Source organism: Telopea speciosissima, chromosome 9, assembly GCF_018873765.1.
Source record: "Telopea speciosissima isolate NSW1024214 ecotype Mountain lineage chromosome 9, Tspe_v1, whole genome shotgun sequence".
NCBI classification, from domain to species: domain Eukaryota; kingdom Viridiplantae; phylum Streptophyta; class Magnoliopsida; order Proteales; family Proteaceae; genus Telopea; species Telopea speciosissima.
Window position 1 is genome coordinate 3,274,515 of NC_057924.1, and position 27,812 is coordinate 3,302,326.

At 37.3% G+C, this 27,812-nt stretch overlaps 2 protein-coding genes across 2 annotated transcripts; one reads left to right on the forward strand and one right to left on the reverse strand.

Annotated features, from left to right (window-relative positions):
• Nucleotides 1–1,183: 1,183 nt before the first annotated feature.
• Nucleotides 1,184–9,472, forward strand: LOC122639530 (sodium/hydrogen exchanger 4). Its single transcript, XM_043832393.1, has 14 exons — nt 1,184–1,397; nt 3,728–3,846; nt 3,947–4,044; nt 4,184–4,243; nt 4,366–4,412; nt 4,514–4,708; nt 7,007–7,053; nt 7,178–7,244; nt 7,750–7,850; nt 8,037–8,138; nt 8,415–8,556; nt 8,664–8,726; nt 8,838–8,921; nt 9,120–9,472. The coding sequence occupies exons 1-14, from the start codon at nt 1,242–1,244 to the stop codon at nt 9,384–9,386; spliced, it is 1,548 nt and encodes a 515-aa protein (XP_043688328.1). The 5' UTR covers nt 1,184–1,241; the 3' UTR covers nt 9,387–9,472.
• A 1,419-nt stretch (nt 9,473–10,891) lies between these two features.
• Nucleotides 10,892–16,555, reverse strand: LOC122641011 (ER membrane protein complex subunit 3). The gene is made up of 8 exons (XM_043834324.1): nt 16,299–16,555; nt 16,096–16,189; nt 13,174–13,293; nt 13,037–13,085; nt 11,967–12,066; nt 11,770–11,831; nt 11,370–11,428; nt 10,892–11,226 (listed from the first exon to the last, which is right to left on the reverse strand). The coding sequence occupies exons 1-8, from the start codon at nt 16,448–16,450 to the stop codon at nt 11,122–11,124; spliced, it is 741 nt and encodes a 246-aa protein (XP_043690259.1). The 5' UTR covers nt 16,451–16,555; the 3' UTR covers nt 10,892–11,121.
• Nucleotides 16,556–27,812: the final 11,257 nt, after the last annotated feature.

Sequence of the window (27,812 nt, forward strand, 5' to 3'; positions counted from 1 at the left end):
GACTGATGATTTGAAAGTTCGATCATTGTACGAGTGGGAGATGTTCCAGATATGTTACTTGTCAAATTTGGTGGCCTATTTCAACAGTATATAATCGCCAAACACGAGAATACAAGTTATAAAGTTATTTTGTTTATAGATAAAAGCTCTCTTAGTTGACCACGGAGGGTACACTAACACGCTCACTTTCTATCTCTCCTCCTCGCATGAAATAACCTCTCTACCCAACATGTACGAAACTGTTTCATCGCTCCTCAATGCCGCTTGCTCAAAGAACCCTCTCCCTTGTTTTATATATCATTTCTCTTTGGTAATATATTAAAGTCTTCAAGCTAGAGGCGAAAAAAAATCCATATGGAGAAAGAATCTGAATTCTTCCTCCAAATCATGAGTCCATAGCTGTTTATACTTCAAGTCTTTGTTTCATTCGATAGATATATTCAATATTACATAAGCCGATTTATTGATGCAAATTTTTCTAAGATTCATATCAATGGTATTAGATCAATCGATCTTCGATCCCAATCCTCACTTGAAAAGGACGACCTGTTGCAAAGATTTACTTGTCGTCTCACAAAGACTCTAGATTAGAGATTAGAGTAGAATCGCTTAAAATGGACTACCTAATTCGGAGTGAACCGTCATGAATATCGATTCGTAAGCACAATAGTTTGTTAAGATATCATGTTAAACATATAAGATTGATCCCACATCGATTGTGTAAAGAACTTAATGAGGTTCATTACAAATCTTTTCATAACATATCAAATGATTATCAAGCGGTTACAACTCATTAATTGATTTCAACCCTTAGTGCACATCAAAACATATCTTATCGTACGTTAAGGGTTGAAATTAATTGATGAATTATAATGGCTGTAATTCTTCTTTTCTTCCGAGGGAAGCAAATGATGTGACTTCGGTTCTTGTACACTTCGTAACGTTCACATTCTACTGTTCATATCCTTGCAGGCTCTGTTCACGTAGCAGAGAAGTAATGTAGCTGAGAAACACTTGGCAACTCTAAAAACCACAAGGGCTTCGCACCCTCTCCTCTCCAAGTAATTCGCTCACTTCTCGGTGTCTCTCCCTTCTATCCTTCACATAATTTTCTTTTGGGTTTGGCGTTTGGTTGATTGGCTCCCTCTCCCTAGTCCCTAGGAGGATTTGTTTCAGCTTCCTTGCTTTCCTCTGTTTTGTATTTGTTGTGTTATGCGAAACCAGAGAAGCACTTTAAGGCAATGTGGTCTGGTGATCTCACTCAAAAACTTACCGATGATCACACCGACGTCGTCTCCATATCGGTCTTCGTTGCTGTGCTCTGTCTCTGCATCGTCGTTGGCCATTTGCTCGAGAAAAATCGATGGGTTAACGATTCTATTACTGCTATTTTGTTTGTAAGTCTTAGTTCTATAGATTAATCAAAGACCCAAACAATCAAGTTGGGATATTCCTCTCTACCCAAAGAAACAGTGATTTCGCATTTTTCTATAAAATTTCTTTCTGCAACCAAAAGCCTCGGAGAGTATCGTGATTTGTCGGACTCAATTCTGTTGATTTACTCTTAAAATTACATTATCATGTGAGCAGTTGTGGATGATCCTTTCCCATTCTCATGCAAGTAGCGAAGATATTGTTGGATATCTTTCTTTCTAATTTTTGGTCTATCATCAAACTCAGATATATAGAATCCTATGTCAAGCTAGTTTCTAATGCTTTTATGTTGGTGCTTAGTGAAATTATACCTGTGTTTATTATAGCTATGCCATAGAGTAGTTAAGTTCATCTGGACAGAAGCTGGAAATGGAAATTGGGACCTCAGTGTGTTCATCTTCTTAACGTCATACTCTTTTAATCTCCTTGACATATTCATGGGTCTGCTTCACCTCTGTTCAAAATCCCAATAGATAGCCAATAAGGCTTCAAACAATATCTACTACATTCTCTGCATTTATATGGACCCAATCCGGAATGATATGTCTGCTCATCTCAGATCATCTTCAACCTTTAAGTTAGGTGCAGGATCTTCATTTCTGGTTACTTGTCAAGTCTGTGTTGATTTCCTCTGGTTCGCATATGAGAGATACTAGCACAGAAAAATAGGTTTCAATATTGCTTAACATAACTCGACTTGAGAGCTCCATTTTCTGTTCCTGAATCTCATCCTAGCTAATACAGAGCAGGATCATGTGGGTGGATATAAGCACCTATTTGGTCTGTATCTTTTGAAATATTCAAATTCGTTTCTTGGAAGAGTATTGTTTGTGTTTAGGCTTTCCTGTTTACTTGATAATGTGGGTGGATATAAAAGGCACCTATTTGGTCTGTATCTTTTGAAATATTCAAATTCGTTTTTTGGAAGAGTATTGTTTGTGTTTTAGGCTTTCCTCACTGTAGAAGTTCTTCAATGATCTATCTACCAAGACATCTCAAATTCTGAGAAGTTCTGATCACATTCTGATATTATATCAACCTATAGGGTGATTTTTTTATTTTCAGGTTCAGTTAGGCACCGATGTCTGATTAATCATGTAGAAGTCTGACCCAGTCAGGCCCCATAAACTGAGGAGAAATCTATTTTCTCTCCATTCCCTTTGTTTGTCCCTTCTATGCAGTCCTTAAAGATTGCATCCAACTCCAACAACCCTACGCATGATTTCTTAAATTCCCAAATTGAAATCCTTATCAAGGTTCTCTGTTACTTGCCATGAAAAATTGGAAAGGAGAAGAGTATGATTCTATCCTCTTCAATCCAAGAACCTTTCTGTACCGTTTAGAATAATCTCTAGTTGTCTAAAATCCAAGTCGGTCATTACAAAATCTTAGTTGAGATTGTACATATACTAGCTTAAATCACCTATTCAATCAATCCCTGAATTTTCATATACTAAAGCCTTATAATGTTCCCAAATATTTTGATTGTTCACAAAAGTTGAAAAACAAATATCCTTGAGTGATGCATATCTTTACTCTGTTTCAACAATCCTAATTCTCAATGGAAAATTCAGGAGAAATTGTAATTTAAAACATACCCTTTGTAGTCCTGGTTCAATTTAGTATCAGACCTCTTGCTGTCAAGCATCATGATACTACCAGAATTTTGAACTAACAAAAAATTTCCAAAAGAATAAATACATAATAACATCTGGAATCCATGGAAACCAGAAGATTCTTCATTCTATAACTATACATTTAGGACATATTTTGATACTGGATCTTTCTAGTCGCCTGAGTTTATGTAGAAATCATGAAAATTTGAAATTATGTCGTGGAAACCAGGGGTGTATTCCTTAAATAGTCTTGTTTGTTGGATCATATGCGCAAAACATTCCCAAAAGAATAAATACATAATAACACCTGGAATCCATGGAAACCAGAAGACTCTTCATTCTATAATTAAACATTTAAGACATATTTTGATACTGGGTCTTTCTAGTCGCCTGAGTTTATTTATACATCATGAAAATTTGAAATTATGTTCTGGAAACCATGGGTGTATTCCTTAAATAGCCTTGTTTGTTGGATCATATGAGCAAAACATTTTCGTTATTGACTGAGCTGTCCTCATTGATTGCCATGCTCAAAACCTGAAGGAAATTTTTGAGTTTACTGAAATTTTGTTTCCAATATTCTGGCAGATAGATTTTTGGGTTCGTATTTGGAGGATCACATGCTTATGCATATCTTATTTGATTATTTATGCACTCCATTTTCCATTTTAACTCAGGGATGCATTACTGGAACCATAATCTTACTTTGGAGCAAGGGTACAAAGTCTCACATCTTAAGATTTGATGAAGAATTATTCTTCATATATCTTCTTCCACCCATAATCTTCAATGCTGGGTATGTACAACATACTATGATATTGCATTTATAGACATGAGGAGAGCCGAAGTTTTTCTTGCTGAAAATGGTATGCTTATTTAAACTTGTCTGTCCACAGATTTCAGGTTAAGAAGAAGAAGTTCTTCCGTAACTTTTTAACTATTATGCTGTTTGGAGTGGTTGGTGTTTTTATTTCTTCAGCCATCATTTCAACTGGTAATAATACTACTTAGCTCTCTGTGGATTCCATGAGAACTAGGAGGTTTATTCAATACTGTTATTGTTGCCACATCTCTCTCTCTCTCTCTCTTTCTTGGATTTTCTTCTAAACCATGACTTGATACTCTTGATCTAGGCAGCTGGTGGCTGTTTCCAAAAATCGGTTTGGCTGGCCTGCTTGCACGGGATTATCTCGGTGTGGCTTTAGTCCCTTCCTATCTTACTTGAGTATGTTATATTGCATTCCAAAATTACCACTTCATAATTTATCTGATAAATAACTCTTCAATTGCCATTGATTTTTTTATTCGGATTCAGCAATTGGGACAATATTCTCATCAACTGATACTGTCTGTACGCTACAGGTTGGGTAGCATCTTACTTTCCATTGGTTTCAAGTTTTATCTCATGATTTCAAGTTGCTTTCAATTCTGAATGTACAATACTGTACTACATTCACATGCAGGTCTTGGATCAAGATGAGACTCCTCTACTTTATAGCCTAGTTTTTGGGGAAGGAGTGGTCAATGATGCAACATCAGTTGTTCTCTTCAATGCAGTCCAGAAACTAGATGTTTCTACATTTGATGGTTGGGCAGCAGTTCATGTCTTCAGGGATTTCCTCTACCTATTTTTAACAAGCACTGTTCTTGGAGTTGCTGTAAGTTCGGATTCTTCTTCTTCTCTCTCCTCTTTCTCTCCTCCCAAACCTTGCACACAGAGATACTGGTCTGTGATATGCGTTTGATGTATGCTCCTGTAATGTTTGTGACCTCCCAAACTGTTACATGGATGTGCTGTTGGCAACATGCTCAATGAGTTAAACTCTCTCAATTTGGGCCATCCTTTTTGGCAATAACAGTCCAAAATAAGATCTCAAATGCAAATTGATGCCCTTTTTCCTAGGATTTTGAACATCAACTTATTCCTTTCTTTGTAACTTTTTAGAAGCTAACTTCTAATGAGCATTCTCAGTTGATGCATCTTGGGTCCTAGCCTACCCCATTTATGGCCTGACATTTGAATGCAAGGTTCTATGACCATATCTGCAACTTGTGTGGTTTGCTCATGAGAGTTTAGTAGTGTGCACTTCTGTATACACTTTTGTCTATATGATTTTTCATTTTTGAGGGGCAGAGCCAAGGGGTGATTGCCCTTCTGAAATTCTTGGATTTAATGTATGGTACATGTGATATGAAGGGAGGAGACTGTGGATGCTATGTGGACATGAGTTCCCCACCCCTCCCAAAAAATTGCATCAGTATTTTATGTATCTTGTGTATTAGATTTAGCCAAAAGAAAGGATATATGTCTTACGTATATTGTATTATTATATATAGCATAATACAACATAGTAACTGTAGTATGATATATATCAATGGAAAAGGTCTTTTACACCACCACCTGAAAATGCATCTCAAGACAAGAGGCTATTGGGAGACTACTTCTATCATATGATGAGCTGATCTGATAATTGGGTTGCCTGAAATGTCAAGTTTTGTGGCTCATTTCAACCATATGACCCACCATGTATTGAACTTTTCTCCTAGTAATTTTAGTCATTAAACTAGAGAGGGCTGATCTAGCCATTTTGAAAATAGATTAGGGACCACATGGATTGCTCATGCATCAAATCTTTAAGGGCATGCTCAATCAGATGTGTACAATGTACTGAACCTTCTCTCTCTGTGGTAGAAAAGAGAGCAACTAGAAAGAAAAACAACTACATCGTAGCAGCCACGCCAATTACCCTGAACCTCATATTGTTGCTCCTCCCAAATGCTGACCAAAATTGACTTAAGGGTTGTGCCATATGGTGTAGTCTTTTGTGCTTAAAATTACCAAGTGAGTAGAGGATGATGTCAGCAGCATGTCCACAAAGTTTGAGTTTCAATGAATTTCCATCTTGCAAATAACGGTTCTGCAGGATGTTGTGTAGCGATTCATCTGACTCTACAATGTTCACCAAATAACATTATCCAGGTCTGTAAAATATATTTTGCCTTTGGGGGGGGGGGGGGGGGTTACCCAGTGCACGAGGCTCCCTCCACTGTGGGGGCTGGGGAGGGTTATAATGTAAGCAACCTTACCCCTTCTTTCGCAAAAAGACTGTTTCCAGACTCGAACACGTGACCACTTGGTCACAAGGGAGCAACCTGACGTAAAATATATTTAGCCTAATAGGACATAAATAAGGGTACACTTTAGGTAGCTGTTGTACTGATTCATACTGTACAAGATAGTTCTTTTATATTTACAAATCATATCATTCAACGTAATATGTTATTTTTCTTGATTCAAAGGACAAAATGCTCCATCCATGAGATCTTTTAGATGAAAAATTACGATATTGGATGTGCCTAACAACAAACGTATCTCTTTGGAAGACGGATTATTCCAACAAAAATCTTTAACAAGAAACTCCTAGGTGGCATTAGGTGTTATTTGGTGCCTATATCTTATGAAAATAAAATATTATGGTACTATATTTGATAGGGCTAGAGCCAGAACTTTGCCTCCTTGCTCCATCCATAGTGGGTGGAATTTTGCTGCCTCTGAAGCTTGCCATTATAATTCTCCCTTATGGTTGCTTTTAAGCCTCATTTATAAGGTAGGCCAGAAACTACAATGAGTTTAATGACAGCATGAAGGTTCCATATCCATAGTGCTATTATTTTCATGATAAGAACCTATGGAAGGCCACTCCTAGAATTTTTTTTTATTACATGCAATTGTAGAACTGACTGAAATGTCCATTTGGAAATCATCTTATTTTCATCATTGTTATCTGGCTTCTCTGATTATTATGTATTTGATTTTGGGCACATACAAAGAGACCTACATTAATACCAAGTAACACAAATTGGAAGTGACCATTCAAATGGGGAAGGATCTTCCGCTAGTTATTTTTTCTCTGTATTTCTGCATCATTGTTGACTTGTTTGTTATGTTCTTGTAGGCTGGCTTAGTGACTGCATATGCCATTAAATCCTTATACTTTGGCAGGTAAGTGATTTATCTAAAGGGCTTTCACCCTGGAAAGCAATTTATTTATCTTTCTGTTACTACAACTACCAATTGTCATATTATGTCAAACACCTCCCAAATTTATAATGTATATTTATTGCAGGCATTCAACTGATCGTGAAATTGCCCTAATGGTTCTAATGGCATATCTGTCCTATATGCTTTCTGAGGTAATTCTTTATGAATCCAGAATGCATGTCAGCATGTCCTTAACTTGTTTGATGACTTTGAGTCCTTATTGTTTTGGGAAAAACACTTTCACCCCTTGATTACTGGAGGCAGGATTATTGTCTAGTATTCCTTCATAACCTAAGAAGTTACTGTCAATTGTACCTTGTCTCAGGCAGTAATCTTCTGAATGAGAAAATCTATAAGCATGTGGGGGCTGGAAAATCTATGCATGAGACTCCATTTGATGTGGGTCATTGATTGGATTGGAGATGGGGAGCCTGATTAGATCATTATGCTCACTCTCATCTAATTGAACAGTTGTGTTTTTCCGCTTTGCTTCCCCCCTTTTAAATAGGAATTTTTCTTCCTTCCAATTTGCTGTTAGGGCCTTGCTGATGTATGTGCAAAATACATATTTGTTGTCAGTCATGATTTTATATCTAATATTTATATGAAATTTGTTATATTCCATTTGTTATCCTTAACTGGGTTTTATTTGTGCAGCTGCTAAACCTTAGTGGTATTCTCACAGTCTTCTTTTGCGGGATTGTGATGTCACATTATGCATGGCATAATCTGACTGAAAATTCAAGAATCACAACCAGGCAAGTATGGAATGATTTTGTGGCCTCTAGGAACTTCTACTCTTCTAAAGATAATTTATAATGTATGTGTGCTATTTTCATACTATTTGGTGAATCTTAGTTGCTGGTTTGTCATGCTTTTATTATTGGTCTACAAATTATTTTTGATACGGTCTGATGATACATCAAACGCCTCTTCATTTTTAGGCATACATTTGCAACAATGTCCTTCATTGCAGAAACATTCATCTTTCTATATGTGGGAATGGATGCTCTTGACATTGAGAAATGGAAAATGAGCAAGACAAGGTACAATTTCCTTTACTCTGCACTGTCTTAAGCTTCAGGTCTGCATTTGCACCATATGCATGAATTTCCTGCTGGTAGTTCAGTCTACAGCATGATACACAGCAGAGATTTTTGTACAAAAACAGTTTTCCTCCTTTTAATATATGTGCATTTTTGGAGATAAGGTAATTTAAATCTTCAAACCTGGCAATAAATGTTCATGCAGCATAATTCTACATATCAAGTATTATTCAAATAATCTAAATTGGTTTTTTTCTTCACTTATTTTTATTGCAGCTTCAAAACATCAATGGGAATCTGTTGTACCATAATCTTGTTAATATTGCTTGGACGTGCTGCATTTGTGTTTCCTCTGTCTGCTTTATCCAATTATATGAATAAAAGTGCTGAGAGAACACCAATTACATTCAAACATCAGGTGGTTAAATCCATCTTTGTTCATTAAGAATCATTATCCACAATGACGGCAGAATTAAAATACAATTATATGGGTACAATCATTTAACACTGATCTATTTTATCAAGATTCTAATTTGGTGGGCTGGGCTTATGAGAGGAGCTGTCTCTATTGCTCTGGCTTTCCATCAGGTGAGTGCTTGCTTGGAGACAAAAGCAAACATAGGATGAAGTGATTGATTGACAATGCATTATACTGAAAGTTTAATTTTCTTGTTCTACTTCTCATATTGGCCTATGAAGTTCACATTCTCAGGCATTACATGGAATCCAGTTCATGCTATAATGGTTACCAGCACTGCCATTGTTGTACTCTTCACTACACTGGTAAGTATGATCTTGGAAAGGGTTTCTTTTTTCCATTCAATGATTCCAAGATTGGTTGTGGGTAAATTGCTCTTAGATTTAGATCTTAGGAATCTGTTGCCTCACATTTGCTACTCAGATATTTGGATGTGCCTGTGATGCATATTGGATTTTCTGTCATAATATCAGTTTCTAACAAGAGCAAAAGTTATATTCCAGGTCTTTGGCTTTTTGACAAAGCCGCTTATAAACTTATTGCTTCCTCATCAATCAAGGGACAACCACCACAATCAAGACCCAAATTCCCCTAACAAGGAAGAGCTCAAGCTTCCTTTGCTCAACTTTGAAGAATCTGCCACAGCCAATATTCTCCATGCAAAGGATAGCCTATCCATGTTAATAGAAAGGCCTGTATACACCATACACTCCTATTGGAGGAAGTTCGATGATGCCTACATGAGACCGGTATTCGGTGGGCCACGCTGATTGAAGGCATTTCTCTTTAAGCAGTGTACTCTGTAGATTTCTTTCAGAACCAAGTGAAAATCCATATTCAATTTTGTAGAAACATGTGATATCTTTTTTTTGTTGGATTCTAAAGAAATCTTTCAGAACCAAGTGAAATCCATATTTAATTGTAGAAACATATGGTATTAAAAAGTGAAAAAGAACTCTGTCTTGTACGTCAGCATTCCCATGAGTCTATCTCTCTCCTTCCCCATATGAAAAGACACCTCTACTCCCTTGTTTGAGGAGGAGAGACATAAACATATGGGAGTGCTGGCGTGTAGGCCACACTCCCAAACATTCTTCCCTAGGTCATATTACTTTGAATCTATGTGTAGTTGTGTAGAAGGTTAGTCTGACCTCGGAAAATTATCCTCTCAGGTATTCGTCAGACCTCTCAATATGATATTGTCATCATCTTCTTCCTCTGAACCTCATTCTAAAACTAAAACTAAAATCTGAAACCCTACCAAACCAATTACCTACATGTAAGTATTGAAAGTCAAAACCCTACAATACCCCAAGGGACCAGCACCTTCCAATTAAGAGGTCATGAGTTCAACTCTCCTCTACCCATCCAAAACAAAGCTCTACGATACTTTGGATCCTAAAACCAAAAACCCCATGAAAGACCAAGTGATCACTAGAGGGTCAGCTTTCGCTTGTGACAATTGAATCAGCTGATCAGCATGGTCAGAGTGTCAGACTGTTAAAAGTGTCATAATCGTAGTACAATTATTACCTTTTTCTTTTCTACATTTTAACTCTACTATATTTCTACCCAAATAATTGAGGGATTTTCTTATCCACACCCCAGATTTGTAATTCTACCTATTTTTTTCCCCTTTTAGTATAATATATATATATATTTTTCAATGAGATTACTAATATCATTTCACATATGTAATCAAAAAATTATGTACAACAGTGACAACTTTTGATAATGACAATGATACGCCACTTTCAAACTATTTTTGAAAATTCTTTTATTTTTCTATTGAAAATGAGATAGGAACGCAAATGACAATGATACGCCACTTTCAAACTATTTTTGAAAATTCTTTTATTTTTCTATTGAAAATGAGATAGGAACGCAAATAAAAAGTGTCCAGTTATAAATACACCTATAGGAGTGTCATTCCCAGATTCCCAATACTTAATTACTTGAATAATGATATTTTTAAGTGTTTCCTTCTCTGACCATGCAGAGAAAAAGCTTATGTGAACAACTCGTTTCATTCTACTGGATCTGTGCCACGTGAAATAATGATGTGATAATTTTTTTATTTTTTTATTTATTTTTTTGATAAAACGATGTGATAATTTATAAAATTGGATAGATGAGTAAATGATCCGAATTAACCACGTGTTTAACCACATGTCAAATTCATCTGAACGCAATGATGACCATCAATGAAGGAATTTGTCCTTCACCATGGCTTGAGGAAAACTGGGTCCAAATTTTCCTGAACAAATCAATTATAACAACAAAAACAAGGGAAAATCTTTTCTTGTAAAAACTAATAACAAATGCATAACACAAGTGATGATCTCTCTAGACAACCAAAATTCATCCAAACCCAGGAAACTGGTTTGTGGTTGCAAAGAGTGTCCTTAGAATATAATCAATTTTGTCGACTGTAGCAATTTCACTACCAAAGAAGCACGGGTGAGGACGACTGGGGATCTGACTGGTTAGTCAAGTTAGCACTGCTCAGCTCACAAATTTCCTCAAGACTGCTTCAGCACGCTGCTCAATTTTTGGCAAGGCCCACTCATGTTGCACAATGTCAAGACTGTCTTTCTCAGCACTTAAGCCCTAACAAATTGGGAGAAGAATCACAAAATAACCAATCAAACGGAAGATTTGGACCAATGAAGAACCACCACCAAAGTTGAACTTTTTCAAAAATCACCTTAGTTAATTTTATGAATTACAACAAATAACCTACAATAACATACCTTTGTAGGATCAAAGCCAAATCCACTCATTTGCATCATCCGTTGTGTGTCATCAGTTGCTGCATCAGCAACTATGTATCAGTTCCCATAAATCTGAAGACACCACTTATAATAGATTTGAATCCCTTTTTGAAATATTTATATTGGAGAAAAGTTCTATGGGTGAGTGTACCGCCCACACCCAGACACAGTGGGGGCCAAATGACCGCTCCACCCCCTGTGAAAGGCAGAAATCCCACCCCCCCAAGATGCCTCTGTGCCCCCCTCATTGGTCCCCAAGAACATGCAGGGGCCACGCACCCCCACAGAGAACGGGCTCCCATTTATATTTATCTCTTTGCGTTCCCAGAGCACAGGAACAAGAAGAAATTCCAAATGACAAAAGGATCGTAGTACCAACCATTTTCTTCTCCCAGAATGAGGCTGAATAGACCCCTCAGTCCAAAGAGATTGAGAAAATACCTATAAGGGAAAAGAGAAAAAAAAGGGGGGTGAATAACCAGAAATGCTTAAATATTAAATGTATTTTAAGGTCAACTCTAAAGTACTTCCAAGTGAAGTGAGTAAATTTCTTCTTGTTCATAAAATAGGAAATACCATGAACGACTGCTGACATAGCTAACATCAACTGTGCTCAAGTCAATTCCATTTTGTAACATTGATCTGAACCTCTGCGTCAATGGAAATGGTATCTTTGCTGAAAGTGCAAATATTAAAAAAGCAATCAGACCTTTACCATAAAATCCATATGCATAGTTGGTCTACTAGAAAATATTTGTTAACGAGGAAAACTCCAGGTATTAGTCAAATAAAAAAGAGGTACCAGGAATTCACAGGCATAGTCATTGGAATCCAACATTATCAAGAAAGTAAGGTCAAACTGCTTCTTATAAGTTGGAAAATAGCAGGTTAAGTTGGAAAGGGACAGGCTACATGCCACCTCCGTATCATCAGGTCCATTACAACGATTAGCAGAAGATTGTCAATTCTAACCCCCAACCCCAATGAAGATCATGAAACTTAGTTTTGTTGGGAAAACCATGGCCATCTACTCAGTAGAGAATTGGTTGTGTCATCTGTGTTACACTGGTCCAGCTGGTGAATTTAAAGGGGAATCATCTGCCCTCCTAATTGGCTTAGGATTGGAAAATCACTTGGATTTGATCAACACTTAGCTGAGCGTGACTCTGCAACTGTTTCTGAATGGGCTGTAATGGCCTTGCGAGAATATTTCATCTGATCTGGGAAGCGCATGCATTAGCAGATATTAACAACTTGTTCCAACATATGCCTAGAAAGACAATCCAATAGCAGATTAGTCAGTCAAAGACAAGAGCTATCAGGACTTAATTTTCCAAGGGGTGAGTCTTCCTCTGCAGTTCTTTGTCTGATATTAACCTCAGTTACCTTATTGGCTTTCGTAATGGTTCCTCAAACACTACATATTCTCCCCATCTAATTTCTAACATAACTCTACCCTTGTTAGTGGTGCTTGTTTTGTTTCATTGTTGTTCTTTGTTTCTTTCTTTTCCTTGATTTCTTTTTAGATGGGGGTGGCATGGTGGAAAGGGGTCACCCCTGGGGGGGGGGTGGGGAGTGGGGAGTGGGGGGGAAAGAGAGATATCAATATATCCAAATGGAAAGGCTAAAGCAAGGTAGAAACTAACCTGCTACAAAACCAGAGAAAAAGAAGTTGACCCATGCAAAAGTAAGAGTCTGAACAATGAACAGAATAGCACATGATTGTCAGTGGTTACATCTGAGAATTTCTGCACGGTGGTGTTAGATTACACAATTTTGATACCTGGGGTATGATCATTGAGAGATTCTTCTTCATCATATCCATGGCCATATTAGGATCAGAGAACATTTGTGCCTGGGCATTTGGAGCCTGCCCCTTGGGGACATAAAGCAACCCATTCTCCTGTCACAGCATAACATAATTTTCAGGGGACCATGATGAAGCAATACAACATAATGGATCAATGCAATTGTAAAGGGTAATATAAAAACTGATTCCAACAAATGGGCTTTATCCAGCAAACTCTGAAGTTTCAACTTTCAACTGAAATGCCATCTTCTCGAGCTTGTTACCATTGAGAAACAACAAACTGTGGTAGCCAGGCTACATAAACAAAAGCTCCATTCAAGATGGAATTGTTTGTTCTAAATCACAGATGTGCATGTTGAACACATCTGGACATGTAAAAGAATAAGTCATTTCCAACTAGTTTATCCAGCAGCAACTCTGCATGTATCATGCATCTAATGAGTACCACATATGGGATCCTCTCTAGCCTTACCTTCACCCATCCATCAATCAAACTGTTAGATAACCATTTCAATGAACCACACCAAAAGAGGGCTTTGATTGAACTAGAGTTCAAACAGACAAAATCAGGAAATGTAAGCGGTTCACACAAAGTTATCACTTCACTAAAAGCACAAACATGCTCTGCCTAAATAATAATCTTAGCATGAAATCCAAACTTGTTGACTTTGAACTAAAGGATAGATGAAAGCCAGTGGAAGTCCACATGATATTCATACAACTGGTATAGGATTTTATTTGACACACAAATAAGCTAAAGCAGATTGATACCAAAAATTTCCTGTCCGCATTTTCTCTGACCAGAAGAATTCTAACTCATTAGCTTCAAAAATATGGTTATCAACAAAGTTCCAAATCTCGCCGAAATTTCCAAAATTTCGGCCAGGCCGGAACGAGATATTATGTAGAAATTGAAGAAAAAAAAATGCAGTGAAATTTCTGAAATTTCGGTCATCTCGTTTCGGAAATTTCAGTCTAAAAAATGCACCGTTCCGTCGAAATTTCAGTTATTTTGGTCATTTCGTTTCGGTATTTCAATCATTTCAGCATTTTACACCCAGAAATGGCCAAGCAAAACTCACAGAAAAAATACAATATTTCAGCAAAATTTTGGTATCTCGGAAATTTCAGCCTGGACGAAATGGCCTCCCGCAACGAGATTTAATACTATGGTTATGAGAGAAATCCCTATTACAAGATAGTTACACCCACCTGGTACACAAAAACTCGCCGAAATTTTGCTCATTTCTATCATGTTCATATTGATTTTGTTTGATTCCTATCCACGTGTATGAGTTTTTTATGTAACAGATTCTGCTTGTCATATGGATTGATCGCCCCGCACTTTCACTTAGTCATTAACCAGTGTTTTATTGACACGTGGTGACTTGTGATTGATGGCCAAGGTTGTTGGTGGGTCGCTGATCGCCTATAAATAGGACATGTGACCTCATTTTCAGACAGCAACATGAAGCAGGAGTGCTGTTTCGGCAAAATATTGGTCGTTTCACTCATTTTGGCCGTTTGCTCCCTGAAACAGTCTGACAAAAAAAAAACATTGTTTCGACAATTTCGCAATTTGGTGCATTTCTCTAATTTCAGCCTGACTGAAATGGCCTACCGAAACGAGTTTTAAAACTATGGCAATATGGCCTAGCATAAGGAGACTTGAGATTAATCTATTTGTGCAACCAGCTGTTTTAGGATGTATGCCTATAGGCTTAAATCAACTAACTCAACAACAGAAAAACCTAATATAATCTCAATGCTAAAGATTGTAATGATAATTCTGAATAATCATACATAAATAAAGACCTTAAACAAAACCGAACAACTCTCCATACTCATCTACTCAGCCATTTGACAACCTAGGAATTCATTGGAATAAAAGAAAAGATGATGAAGTCAACTCATATTACAGCCCAATGAGATGCATGAATCAACAAAAGCCTTTAACACCTTCCATCATTCACCATATGATGTTATATGTTAGCCATATCAGCATCTATAATCAGCTCACATATGCTTATCTCAAGCTAGAAATAAAGACTCAGGATCAAGGATTACAGCTCTACTTCAGTGAAATAGACCTCACCAGTCAGACCCAAATATGTATGTGGCTAATATAGATCCCTCCAAATCCCTGACGGCCCTTTATTGCTGAGAGAACACTTATCCAAGTTGGGTTTTGCTACATCCACTCAGAGGGGGAGGGGGACGTACCAAAAAAAACCTGATGCCCTGGGGGATGAGAATATATAAGCATGAGCGACCCCCTTTTAAAATCTCTAATGCAAGAGTCTATTGGGTTTCAGGTTGAAATTCTGCCCACATCTTGCTCCAAAGAGCTAAATTAGTCCGTCCTTATGAAACAAAATGCTGTGAACAATGTGTTCACAATAAAAACTTCCCTCTTAGTATCCAAGTAACACCTTACCGACTCCACAACATCCGCTCAGAATACCAATCCATATGAAACATACCCGGGAACTGCATCATTGTAATCAGAATAAATGGGCAGTATAGAATTCAGACAAGTGTTCAGTTCTAAACTTTAACTTCTGTTATTTCCTTTCATAGAAAATGGCTCCCAGGCAGCAAAACGAGTAATAAATTCATCTAAATATAGTTAAGCTAGAGGGGAAAACACTATAATGAAGAAATCAAGCATAGATTGAATTCGTATTGCAACCTACATAACGTAGGAGCTGGTCGGGGCCAACTGACTAAATATACTTCAATTCTCTGGGAAATTATTGAAGTACTCGATAAACAATAATAAAGAATTGTGACAATAAAAAAAAACCAGTTTGGGACACTGAGTAGCTCCATTAGAATCCATCCATATGGAGAAGAACGACCAAAGAATAAATTTTCGGGGAAAAAAGTTGATACCTCATTGCTGAAATACGCTTTTCGAGAACGGAAGGACTTCAAGGGAATTAAATTCGCACCCGCCCGTAAGTTCCTAGCCCTAATAACGACCTGTCTGAAACCATAAACAAACACAATAAGTAAAATTAGTATATTACAGAAAAGAGAAGTTGAAAGAATCAGGAATGAGCAATTTATAATTAGTTTCCTCTTAGAGTAGTAACCCTTCTTTGACGATCTTGGCGTCGGGCATCTGAGAAGATCGCATCAGCTTCGAGACAAAGTAGCGAAGGATTCCAATCAGAACCATGACCACGGAGAGAGGGATTAGAACCCAATCTCTGATTGCAGTGTCCAAAACCAGATCTTCAGCCATCGAAGCAGATCCTCAAGCTCCAGAAACGATCCTCTGCGATAGCTTTTTTTACTTCTCAGAGAAGAGGTAACTCTGATTCACAGGGGCTCCATGGCATAAAGTTGATTTTGTTTGTCAAACTCTCTTCTCGTTTCAGATGCCCCTACACATCCTCGTATTTCCATCTCTTCTCGTGTCAGATGCCCCTAGACTTCCTCGTATTTCCATCAACACCCTTCAGGTCAACCATTCCATTTTATGGGTCTGGTTCCTTTGCGACCTTGGAACCGGGAACCCAACCCAGCCCAAATGGCAGAACCCGACCTCGACCTTGACCTCGGACTTGTGTAGTTTGGGTAAGGATGTCAATCGTCCGGTTAGGTTCATTTTGGTAGGGTTGAATCAGTTTTGGTCTAATACCGCCAATTTTTCATCCAAACGCATTGTGCACGAAACCTTTTGCCATATTTTTTAAGGAAAATGTTTCTTGTGGGGGAGCGTGGCTTTTATGCACGTAGGGCCAATGTTACAATGTGGGTTTTCAGTGGTGTCTTAGTCTTTGTTAGGGATATCAATTGGTCGGTTCAGGCCGATTTCAAATTGGTTTGAATTAGTTTTGGTGGTTTCATTTTGGGAATGGTGAAACCAAAACCAAATCAATAAGGAAAGTTCAGTTTCCTCTTAGTTTGGTTTTGGGTTTATATCGGTTTGTTATCGGATCGGTTTTGATTTTGGCCGGGTTTGGGTTCGGTTTATCATACACATTTATATAAAACTCTAGAAACCATATAATTTTTAATGGGTTTCGAAGTATTATTTGTTTCTTATTGGGGTAGATTGGTTTGGTTTTAGTTTTGACCAATTTCGAGTTCTTTTGGTTTTGGTTTGGTTCGGATTGGTTTACCCATTTCGGTCCCAACTTTGACACCCCTAGGCATTGTAAAGAACTTTAGGCTGGGCCGGGCTAGTGCTAAGTTCTGTGACTCATGACAGGCACCCAAAATTTAGGGCCAAGTTCGGTCCTAGCCCATTATAAGTCAAGTAGGGGTTTGACATTAACCTAGCATTGGCACGGCCCAACCCAAGCCCGAACTAGATATAGGGCTATTTCAGATATACAAATGAGTGAACCTGGGCCCAGCCTGAGGCCTAAAATATTCTAGTGAGCTAGGCTAAGGCCAGTTGTTTACTCACCCGAACCAAACCCAGCATATATGTGTAGACCGGGCTGGGCCTATCTTAGCCCAGTAAGCTTACGTAACTACATCCCTACTTAAGCTTCGGCTCCGTTTGGTTGCAAGAGGAATTAAAGGAAAGGAAAGGAAAAATTTTCAAACCTAAAAAAGAAACTTTTGTAATCATTACCCCATGTGATTGTATAAACTACTTAAATTTCTTACCATATAAGAAATATCTAGCAAAGATACATTTTACATGTAATATTTATTTTACATTTTAAACCAAAGGGAAATGGATGCAAAGTAAAGTGAAATTTAATAACTAAATATGGAATGATTTGGAGTTAGATATATTGTCCTTTAATTCCCCTTGCAACCAAACGGAGCCATAGGGGTGTCAAAACTTGAGCCAACACAGTTGGACTGATCGGAACCAAACTATATTGGGTGGTTTCAGATTAGGTTTTGAAGACCGGTGAAAATCGAACTGACTGAATGACCTGACTGAAATGGAAATCGAAACCGAACAGAACCTGGAACCAAACCTTAAATAATCGGGAAGCAACTGAAAAAAGTGAAACACCACTATCGACCAATAATAACCCGATAAGAAGAATACGATAAAACCGCCTTTCATGGGCATAGTGCTGTACTTTTGTGCGTTTGTATGTCTAGGTTCAGGAGCCAGACGGACCATTCGACCAGGTAGCGTTCTTTTCTCCAATAGTATAATATTAAACAAATGAGTATGGATTCTGGACCGTTTTTTGGATTGTTGGGCTTGGGCACTTGGGCCTATGATGAATCATGGGCCTTCTGCTTTGCTTTTTGACTTGTGATTTTGTGAGGGTAAGCTGCTAGGTTGGCGCATCAAGGCCCATGTTATTGCTTGCTGCACTAGCTTCATGTCTAATCATGTGCTTTCACGTGTTTTGAGGGGTAATAAAGGTACCCTGTGGCATGTGACCCTTTTGGTCATTGTCACACTCCCGTACAATATTGATAATGTTGAAACTACCCTCCATTGGCTATCCAATGGATGAAGGAAAACTCCGTCGTATTTATATATGTTATTATGCCCTACTGCACAAACTAATTGGACCTGAATGGGAGCATTGGTTACAACAAGATTATGATGTTACTTTTTGTAGTTTTAATATAACACACTTTCTTCTCAGGAATGGTAATATAACTCCTGTTATATAAAAAACTGCATTAAATACTACATTAAATAATGGGAGAAAGAACGTTAATCGGTGTTGTGTCTCGGCATGTATTTACTTCTAGACAGCCCAACACGAAAAGATTGGGGCTATTCCCTGAAAAAGACGGAAAAGACCAATGGTAGCACCAGTCTTTTCATGTTGGGCTGTGTCTGGGCGTGTACCGGTTCGTTCCTTTTCCTTTAAATAATTTTCAAGTTTTTAAAAATCCTTTTTAACCCCTGTACTAAATATATTCTTAGGAAAAAGAAAATGAGCAACTAAAGGAAAGTTACAACTTCTTAATTCACTAGTTACCATTTTGGTGATAACAAGTTATTCCCTAATGTTTTCCTTTTTAAGCATAAATAAGTAAATGATTCGTCACCCTCCTCCTTACTGGTGCAAAATTGCACTTTGATGTCTTATGAAACCCTTTTTCTAAAAAAAAATTGATTAAAACCAACAAATCAACTCTGAAAACTAACATCGCTTGCTAATCGACTATTCTAAGGGTGTCAAATGGTTGGCCCAATCTGGTTTTATTTAGTGTTTTCATTTTTTTACATATACTAGGTTACACCACACCGGATCAATAAGATGTTTGGTCTGAAAAACCAAACCAAAATCAATAACTATTGGTCCATTATCAATTTTGTTTAATGGTCTCTTATCAGCCTTGATCTTTTATTTTCATATATAAAATAAAGGCAAAGATTGGGCACACCACCCGCTCCGGGCATGCAATGGCCTTGACCAATGCTTGGGATGGGATGGGAGGAGTAGGGCCATCCTTTCAATGGGGTGGGAGAGAGACAGACAAAGTCGTGTGCTTAACCTTTTCCCATAAAAAAAAAACCATGTAAACAAAATGAAGCATTAGAGAACGCTAACCGGGTCTCTAGGGCTTACACATGCATGGTGACCAATGAGAAAATGCACTGAGACATCATGTGGGACAGGATTTCTGCATTTCCATGAAAGCGGGTGGTCATTTCGCATGGGCCAGCTATGTCTGAGCATTAAGAATTCAAAGTACACCCATCCCCAACGTTCCTGTCCATTGTATTCCTTCAATTACATCATCGCTGAAGAAAGCACAAGAGAAGAGAAATTATAAATAAAAATAAAAAAAAGGAAGAAGAACGTCACTTTCCTTTGAAGCTGTGAATGGTTCTCAACTTGGTCCCGGCCGATCTTTACGCGGCATATGTGGTGAGTGCGCTCCAAGTCTCCAACTACATGTGTGAACAGTGCAAACCGCTATAAGAAAAAGTATAAATACAAAATTTGTAGGCCCCAACGGATGAGGTTTTGTGGGCCCCTTACACCTACCCCACACAAGGTCATACGGCCCACACCTACTAAACAAATTGGAATCAAACAGATATGGACACACCAAACGCGCTAATTATTTTATTGAAAAAAATATATAATTGTAACCACTATGGTTATAATTAGATTTTGTAACCATGAATTCAATCAATCACATGCATTTAAATAAATAAATAAAAAAAAATCAAAATCAATTGTGACTGATCCTAATTCTAAATATTTCTGAGCAACCGATTCTAATATTTTTTGGACCAATTCTAATCTGATTCGGATCATAATGGACTGATTTGTCCTCCAATTCCAAGTTTAAAATCCTTGGTCACATGGAACTAGGGTTGTAGGTATCAATGGTAGTGGCCAGAGGCCATTCAGGCATCATTGATATTGACATTGATATTGATATGCTATGGATCAGACCGTTTCAGCAAGTATCGGGCTCATATCAGATGTAAATGAAAATACAAGCCAATTTTTAACCGAAAATTCCAATATGTATTGATATCAGATTAGTAGGTATATATCAATCCATATAGCTAATGTTATACCGACACCTTGATCTATGCATTGAAGGATGATATGGTAAATTGAGTCGTTCAATATTTAGGGAATAGTCTATCTTGGTCACGTATTAAATTTCAATTAAAATCTTCAATCACTTACCTTTTTTTCTCTCCTATGTATAGCGTCAGGTTTCCCTCCAGTGCTTGGCTCTTTCCAATGGCTGGGCTAGCATTATTTACATTGGGATGTGTGCTTGTGTGCGGATCATGTCAGCCTAGTCGTTGGATGCTCACATGGCACTCCCCTGGACTCGAAGCTCATTGGAGAGGAGCTCGATCCCCTATGTATATGGCATTGTAGTCCCATGTATCTTCCTGTAGTCTTGAATTCTATTTTGCCACACGGAGTTAGCCTCGATCGATTTTGATCCAGATTGGTCGATCCGGACCCGATCGCGATTCTTGCTCGCTTCCTGGCTCCTCCTGTCTCCCAAGGTACAAACCCACCATGTGCCACCAAATAGATTGTAGTTCCTGCATTTCTGACTTTGCATGCATGCATTTATACAAATCTTACTTAAGTACTTAACCGCAATTATATTTAATATTAAATCGGTATTTTATATTAATCAACAATGTTTAGTTATTTATAGAGGCGAGGTGAGGGATCCTACCCCATTTTAAATTATTAAAAGGGAAAAATAAACACATTAAAAATAATCTTACTCTAATAAATTATTTTTATTTTTATTATTAATAACCATTTTGATATACTATGATCTTAAAATCTTTCTTTTAGGTGAATAAGTAGACAATGTCCTTGGAATTTTCTCTCGTTTGACCTGTTCCTCGTGTTCTACACATCTTTTTCTTTTTTCTTGACATTTTTTTTAAAAAAGTTCTTCTAATTCTGATTAAAATAAAATGAATGACAAATTTTGAAGAAGAAGAAGGAAATTTTTTTCTAAGGTGATCTAAATTCAATTAAAGTGAAAGGGACATACTTTAATTCCTTAAATCCATTGGATCTATTGGACTCCACCGCACATAAATAATGGTTTTTCTTTACTAAAAAAAAAAATTAATGGTTTTTAGTAAAAAATTCTTTCACCTGTGGTGGAGGAAAAATCCCTTCACCACGAGTGATGTGACCATATCAGAAATTCCCATGGCGTATTGTTTGAAGTATAATCTACCTCTCCAGTTGGGCATCCAACGATATCGATACCCATGCTGAAGGAATTCTATGTTCACCTTAGGTGAGGGGAAACTCAGTCCAATATACTTCTAACTCAAACTTTACCTAGACAATTCTCATATATGCGTTCATTTCTTCACTAGATACGGGTTGAAAGATAAAAAAACAAGTTATTAGGTTTAATTATGCTTATGATCCATCCCCCTCTCCCATAAAATAAATAAATAAATAAATAAATAAATAAAACTCCATTGGTTGTTCAAGAGGATTAGGAAAAAGGTTCTCTGAACCGACTGTGAAGGATATACTAATACTCTCTATTTCTCTCCTCACATGAAATAATCGCTCTACCCCTATGTATGAAACCGTTTCACCATTCTGCATTGATACGATCCCTATGCCATTTGCTAGTGAAGTAGTGAACCCTCACTCAAAGGATTATTTGTTACTATTTAATAATAGTGAATATATAATTCCTCTCTTATTACAGAAATAAAAAGAATATATAATTCCTCTCCTCCCCCAATGTTTTTTCTCTTCACAAGTTGGTTTGAATGGAATTGATTATAATTTAATGGGCCTAAGAAAAAGAAAACCTAAAAAGGTTTTTTTTTTTTTCTCCTTCACAAAAGAGTAATGAAAATCAGAAGTTTTGAGAGGAGTTGAAAAGAAAAAAGAAAAATAAACTTGTTCTTTCCATCTACCATCTTTTTGATTCACACCCAACATCTGATTAATGAAAATCAGAAGTTTTGAGAGGAGTTGAAAAGAAAAAAGAAAAATAAACTTGTTCTTTCCATCTACCATCTTTTTGATTCACACCCAACATCTGATTACAAAGTAACTCTTTTTATAAAAGTCTCCTCACGAGGATTGAGTGGAGATCCTCATGGGGACAATAACATATTTGATATTACATATGAGTACTCGTAAAGTATGTGCCTTAAAAAAAAATTAAAATCTATTTAAATAAGAATATTAAGGGAAAATGTTCTCTGAACTAGGGGCATAGGATGTGCCCAAACACGTGGAAGTGGGCAAAATGATCGCCCTATCTCCCATGAATGACTGAAATGACCGCCTCATCTTACTCCATGTGTTTGAGTGCAATCAACACCCCGTCCTCATCCGTGCAGAGAACATTGCCCCACATACTAAATATGAAATTAGAACACTCAGCTGATTATAAGCTCGAAATTTAGATTCACTTAGCATGTGAAATGACTTTGACATTACCATCTGATCATGATTATCTTTTCCTTCTATAAATTTTCTTTCCGATGTCCCCACCTAATAAAAGAACAAAGTTCCAATCACATATGTTGACCTCTTCTTTGTCTTTCCCTTTTAGTTTTAAAGGTCATGAACTTAGTTCAACAAGCTCGACAACTTTCTTTTTCATAACTAATAGAATTGTCATTTACCATAAAAAAAAAATATATATATATATATATATATAATAGAGTTGTCTATAGTAAGAACTTTTTCTAAGTACATACTAGGCTAGAAACCAACAAAATTGCCACGTGGAATGACACTTTTGTTAAGGTTTAACATAGATATAACATGTTGTAAGAGTCGGACAAAATAAGAAGGAAAACACGTAACTTCTGATCATGGTTTTAGTGCACGGTATCGGAACGGGTATCAGTAACACATAAAATCGATATAATATCGATATGGTATCGGCCTGCATTGGATAAAATTATCCCTAAATTTTTTTTAAAAATGAGTTTTTTAACTATTTTATCCCTTATTCGTACTGTGCTACTGATATGGTATCGACATGATATTGATATCAGTGACTAGTAAAATCGATACGTATCACCCAGTATGGGAGATACGATACGAATACTTAGAACCATGCTTCTGATTCCATATAAATATTGAGATTTCACACGAAAAGCATAAATATAGTCCCACATCGGATCAGAATGAGTAATGTGAGGGGTTTATATGTTTGGGTAATTTCTTCTTAACGACTAGTTTTTTTAGGTTAAGTTCTTACTTAGATACTAAATCCCTAACAAGTTGTATCATGGCCAATGCGTAGGTGACAAAGTTAAAACGGGAAAATTCGATGTGAACTCAAATGCTCCCGTGTAGAGGGGGGGAAAAATGTAAACCGTGCATAGTTTTACAATTGCACACTCTAGTCATAGTGACCTTCCTTTTCCTTTTATTCTAAATTGGACATGCAATTCATACATACATCTTATATTTCACTTTCAGACTAAGCGTAGGAGGAAGGAGGAATTTACGCTATCAATCACATTCACTCGCAAGGTCAAGCGTTACAGATATGAGATTTGTCATTTGCCTCATGAGCTGTGGGCAGGTAATATGGCCCTTGTTACGGAGGAATTGAAATCAAACATTAAGAAGGTTGAACTCCATATTGAAACTTTTCTAACAGTAGAGGGAATTGGAGAGGATTTTTTTTCTAACAAAACACAACTAGTCTAGATGGCGATAGCCTTACTTAACGGTGTCAATTGGTCGATTTTGATTTGATTTAATTTAATTCGATCCTGTCAATTCAAGATCTTGTTTCGTTTTGCACAATTTAATTAATCGGGCTCATAAGTCAGGATTTGGGCACAATAATATTTGGTTGATAGGTTATCGATCCATATCGGAGTAACGGTATGGATCACAAGTTAAAAATACGATTTTTAAAGAACAATAGGGGCAAAATGATTGACTCAACCGATACAGATCGATCCGGATCGATACGCCGTGTCCGATACCATGGTCTTTTTACTATATATTGAACGCGATGCCACGGTCCAAATTTATAAAACAAGGAGGCCCATTTCCGCCGTTACGTGACCAGTTTTTTTGCGCGTTCGCTGAGCTGGATATGCCAACACGTGTGCAACCCTCCAAAGGGTACTTTGTCACCATCTGCTTAGCTGTTCCCTTTTGATCTTTCCTCCAGAAAGATTTACCGTATGACCAATTTGTCCCCCTACAACTGCCAACAAAACCTCCTAAGTCGGCTAAGAAGCTTTGGGTTGTTCGTTGTTGGGCCAAGCTAGTTAAGCCATCAGTCGTGCTCGGCTCAAAGATAATTACGGTTTTTTTTTTTGATCGGACCATTTTACCCTGCTTAAAGGAGAAGCTGTTTTCGGACTCAAACTCGCAACCACTAGGTTGCAATGGAGCAACCTTACCATTGTGCCAAGGCCCGCCCTCAATATAAAACTAGGTATCTGTTTTTTGGATAAACGATCATCAACCTATGCTATCGAGAAAAGTTTTATTACCAACAATTAAGGCTTTATTGGATTCAATGTAAAATGGAAACTTTTTAGCCGGTCCTTCTAAACACCACTATGCCTAGTGAAGTATAACGCTTCATTATTTGCCACTTGACATTAAATGGGGTTAGTCCATGTGATAGAAGACCCTACATACATATCAATGATCAAATAGTAGTCTAAAATAAGCAAGAAAAATTGCTTAAACTCAAATTCAAAGTTTTAGTAAAATTACCAAAAAATCATCAAATGGAGATTGATATAAAAACACAAGATGACATCATGTTTGATCCTCTCTCACATGGACTAACCAAAATTATTTATACAATGTAACAAATAAAATGAAGTATCCACTTTATATATTTTTTGTTCACGTCCTTTAGCTAGTTATCATATTTAGGTAGGTTTAAGTAATAGAAAACGATCACTATGCCCATAGTGTGAGTGTGGAGATGCTTTCCCACTTCATCTCACATCTTAAGTCTTAACTGCGTGGGCCTTGCATTGACACTCTCTTTCATCCCTAGTCATGTGGGACCTTTTATTAACAAAATTGTTTCTCCCACCATTATTTGTTGTGTATGGGAGATTCTTCCTACACTATCGACATGGTTGCTTAGGGAACCCTCTCCCTTAAGTTATAATTATATTACTATGATTACAAAACTTTTACAGCTACAACTAAACAAGACGAGGAAAACTATTAATATAATATTCATTTATTGAATATTGTCGTTGATATATATATTTTTTTATCATTTTTTCTATTAAAATGATAGTGAAAAGAATGTATGGGTAGGTTTGTAAATACATAAATATTTAAATGATGGGAGAGGGTTCCCCATGCGTCAATGTGGGAGGAATCTACATGCCACATCAATGACGATGAAGAGAACAATATTATCCACATAGGACCTACATGACTCAAAATAGGAGAGAGATTGTCGATGTAAGACCCACACAATCACACCTCATAGATCATTATGTGAGAGGACATATGATGGAATTTACAAAGTGGGGTTTCATTCTCAAGTTCTCATGTTGAGGTAGAAGTGTATCAACGACCATACTGGATTAGACAACCCCGCGGTAAGAGTTGGGATTAAAACTCTCTGCGATTCCTTCATCTTGCGGTGCCTTGCAATTCGGGCTACAGAGCTCGACAGGTGGAAAGTGCTTCATCCAACGCTTGAGCTTGATTGACCCAGTTTCCCCCCCCTTTCTTCTCAAGCTCGGCACCGTTGGATGTTGCATCTTCCACGTGTTGAAATCGTAGGCCTGAACTGCAAAGCATTGCAAAGGATTTTTTTTCTTTCCTTAGGAGTAGGCTTGTAAATGGATCGGATCTCGAATTCGGATCAGATGTGATAATTGGATCCGGATATTCCCTAGCCAAATACGGATTGAATTCAGATTTTTGACTATTCGTTTACATCTTTGCCTTGTGTAACCCGGACCTTCCTCCCCCTAGCGGATACAATTCACTTTCAATCCATATCTCTTAGATCACGATTCTCTTTTCCTCATATTATAGAACCTGTTGAATTTAAAAAAAAAACCCTCAAGATCATTATTTACTTAATTTTTTATTATTAAGTATTCGAATTTTTTTCTAGACGGAATTTTATCAGAGTATTCGGATTTTTCTTTTCCTGGATATCTCTAAACGAATAAGGATGCCCCTAAACCAATACAGATGTGGATGAATTCGGATTTTCGATTATTCATGGGTAATTTACACATATTACCCCTGAGGTTTGACGAAAGTATAGTTTTACCCTCCAATTTTGGGTAATTCTGCGTACCCTCCTGAGGTTTACAAACTTTAACACTTAAACCCATTCCGTCATTTTATGACTAACAACGTTAAAAACATGGGGTGAAATGGCAAAATTACCCTTGCAAAGAAAAAAAAACCTGCAACTCATCTTCCCCAAATCGATTGGGGAAGATGAGTTGCAGGTATCATCTCAATCTCTCTTTGAATACTCTGCATCTTTCGTTGGATTTTGCCGCTTCTTTGTTTTGACCTCCACCGTTGTTTTTGGTTACTCCTTCGCTTTTTCTCTGTTTCAGAGGAGGTAATTTTGCCATAGACATTCTCTTGGGATTTGTTTTCACCCTCGACATCGACGTCACTTTTCTTCGGGTCATTTTGTTTCTCGTTGTTCTTCCCCTTTCCTTGTTTCTTATACTTCTTCTCAACTTTCTCAGGCCAGAGCTCCGCGTGTTTCCCTGTTTTCAGAAATTTCCTGATACGGGTCTCAGCATCGATGTTTCCAGTCACTCTAACTTTCTGTTGAGGGGAATTGATTGTCGTTGTATAAACCCCTAAAAAAGTAGTATAACCACAGTGTAACAGCAAAAAAATCCGAGTTATTGCGTGATTTAGGAGAGAATATAGAAAATCCAAATGGAAGAAGTTAAAAAAGTGAAATTTTGAGTTGAAATTGGACTGCAATATGAAACAAAGCTGAGATTGAAAAATGGGTTTCGTCGTCAGTGTCGATACCTCGAAGCACCTTCTTCACCTTTCTCTTGCGCCTTCACGGTGGATCGATACTTTCAACACCCATGTGCGGAAGAAAAAAACCCAAGCAGTGTTTAAGAAACAGAGATGTTGAGATTGGTGAACATGAAAAAGCATGGTTATCTAGAGAACCAGTTAACCATTACCTGGTATTTCAGAGGTTCCAAAGCTTCTTGT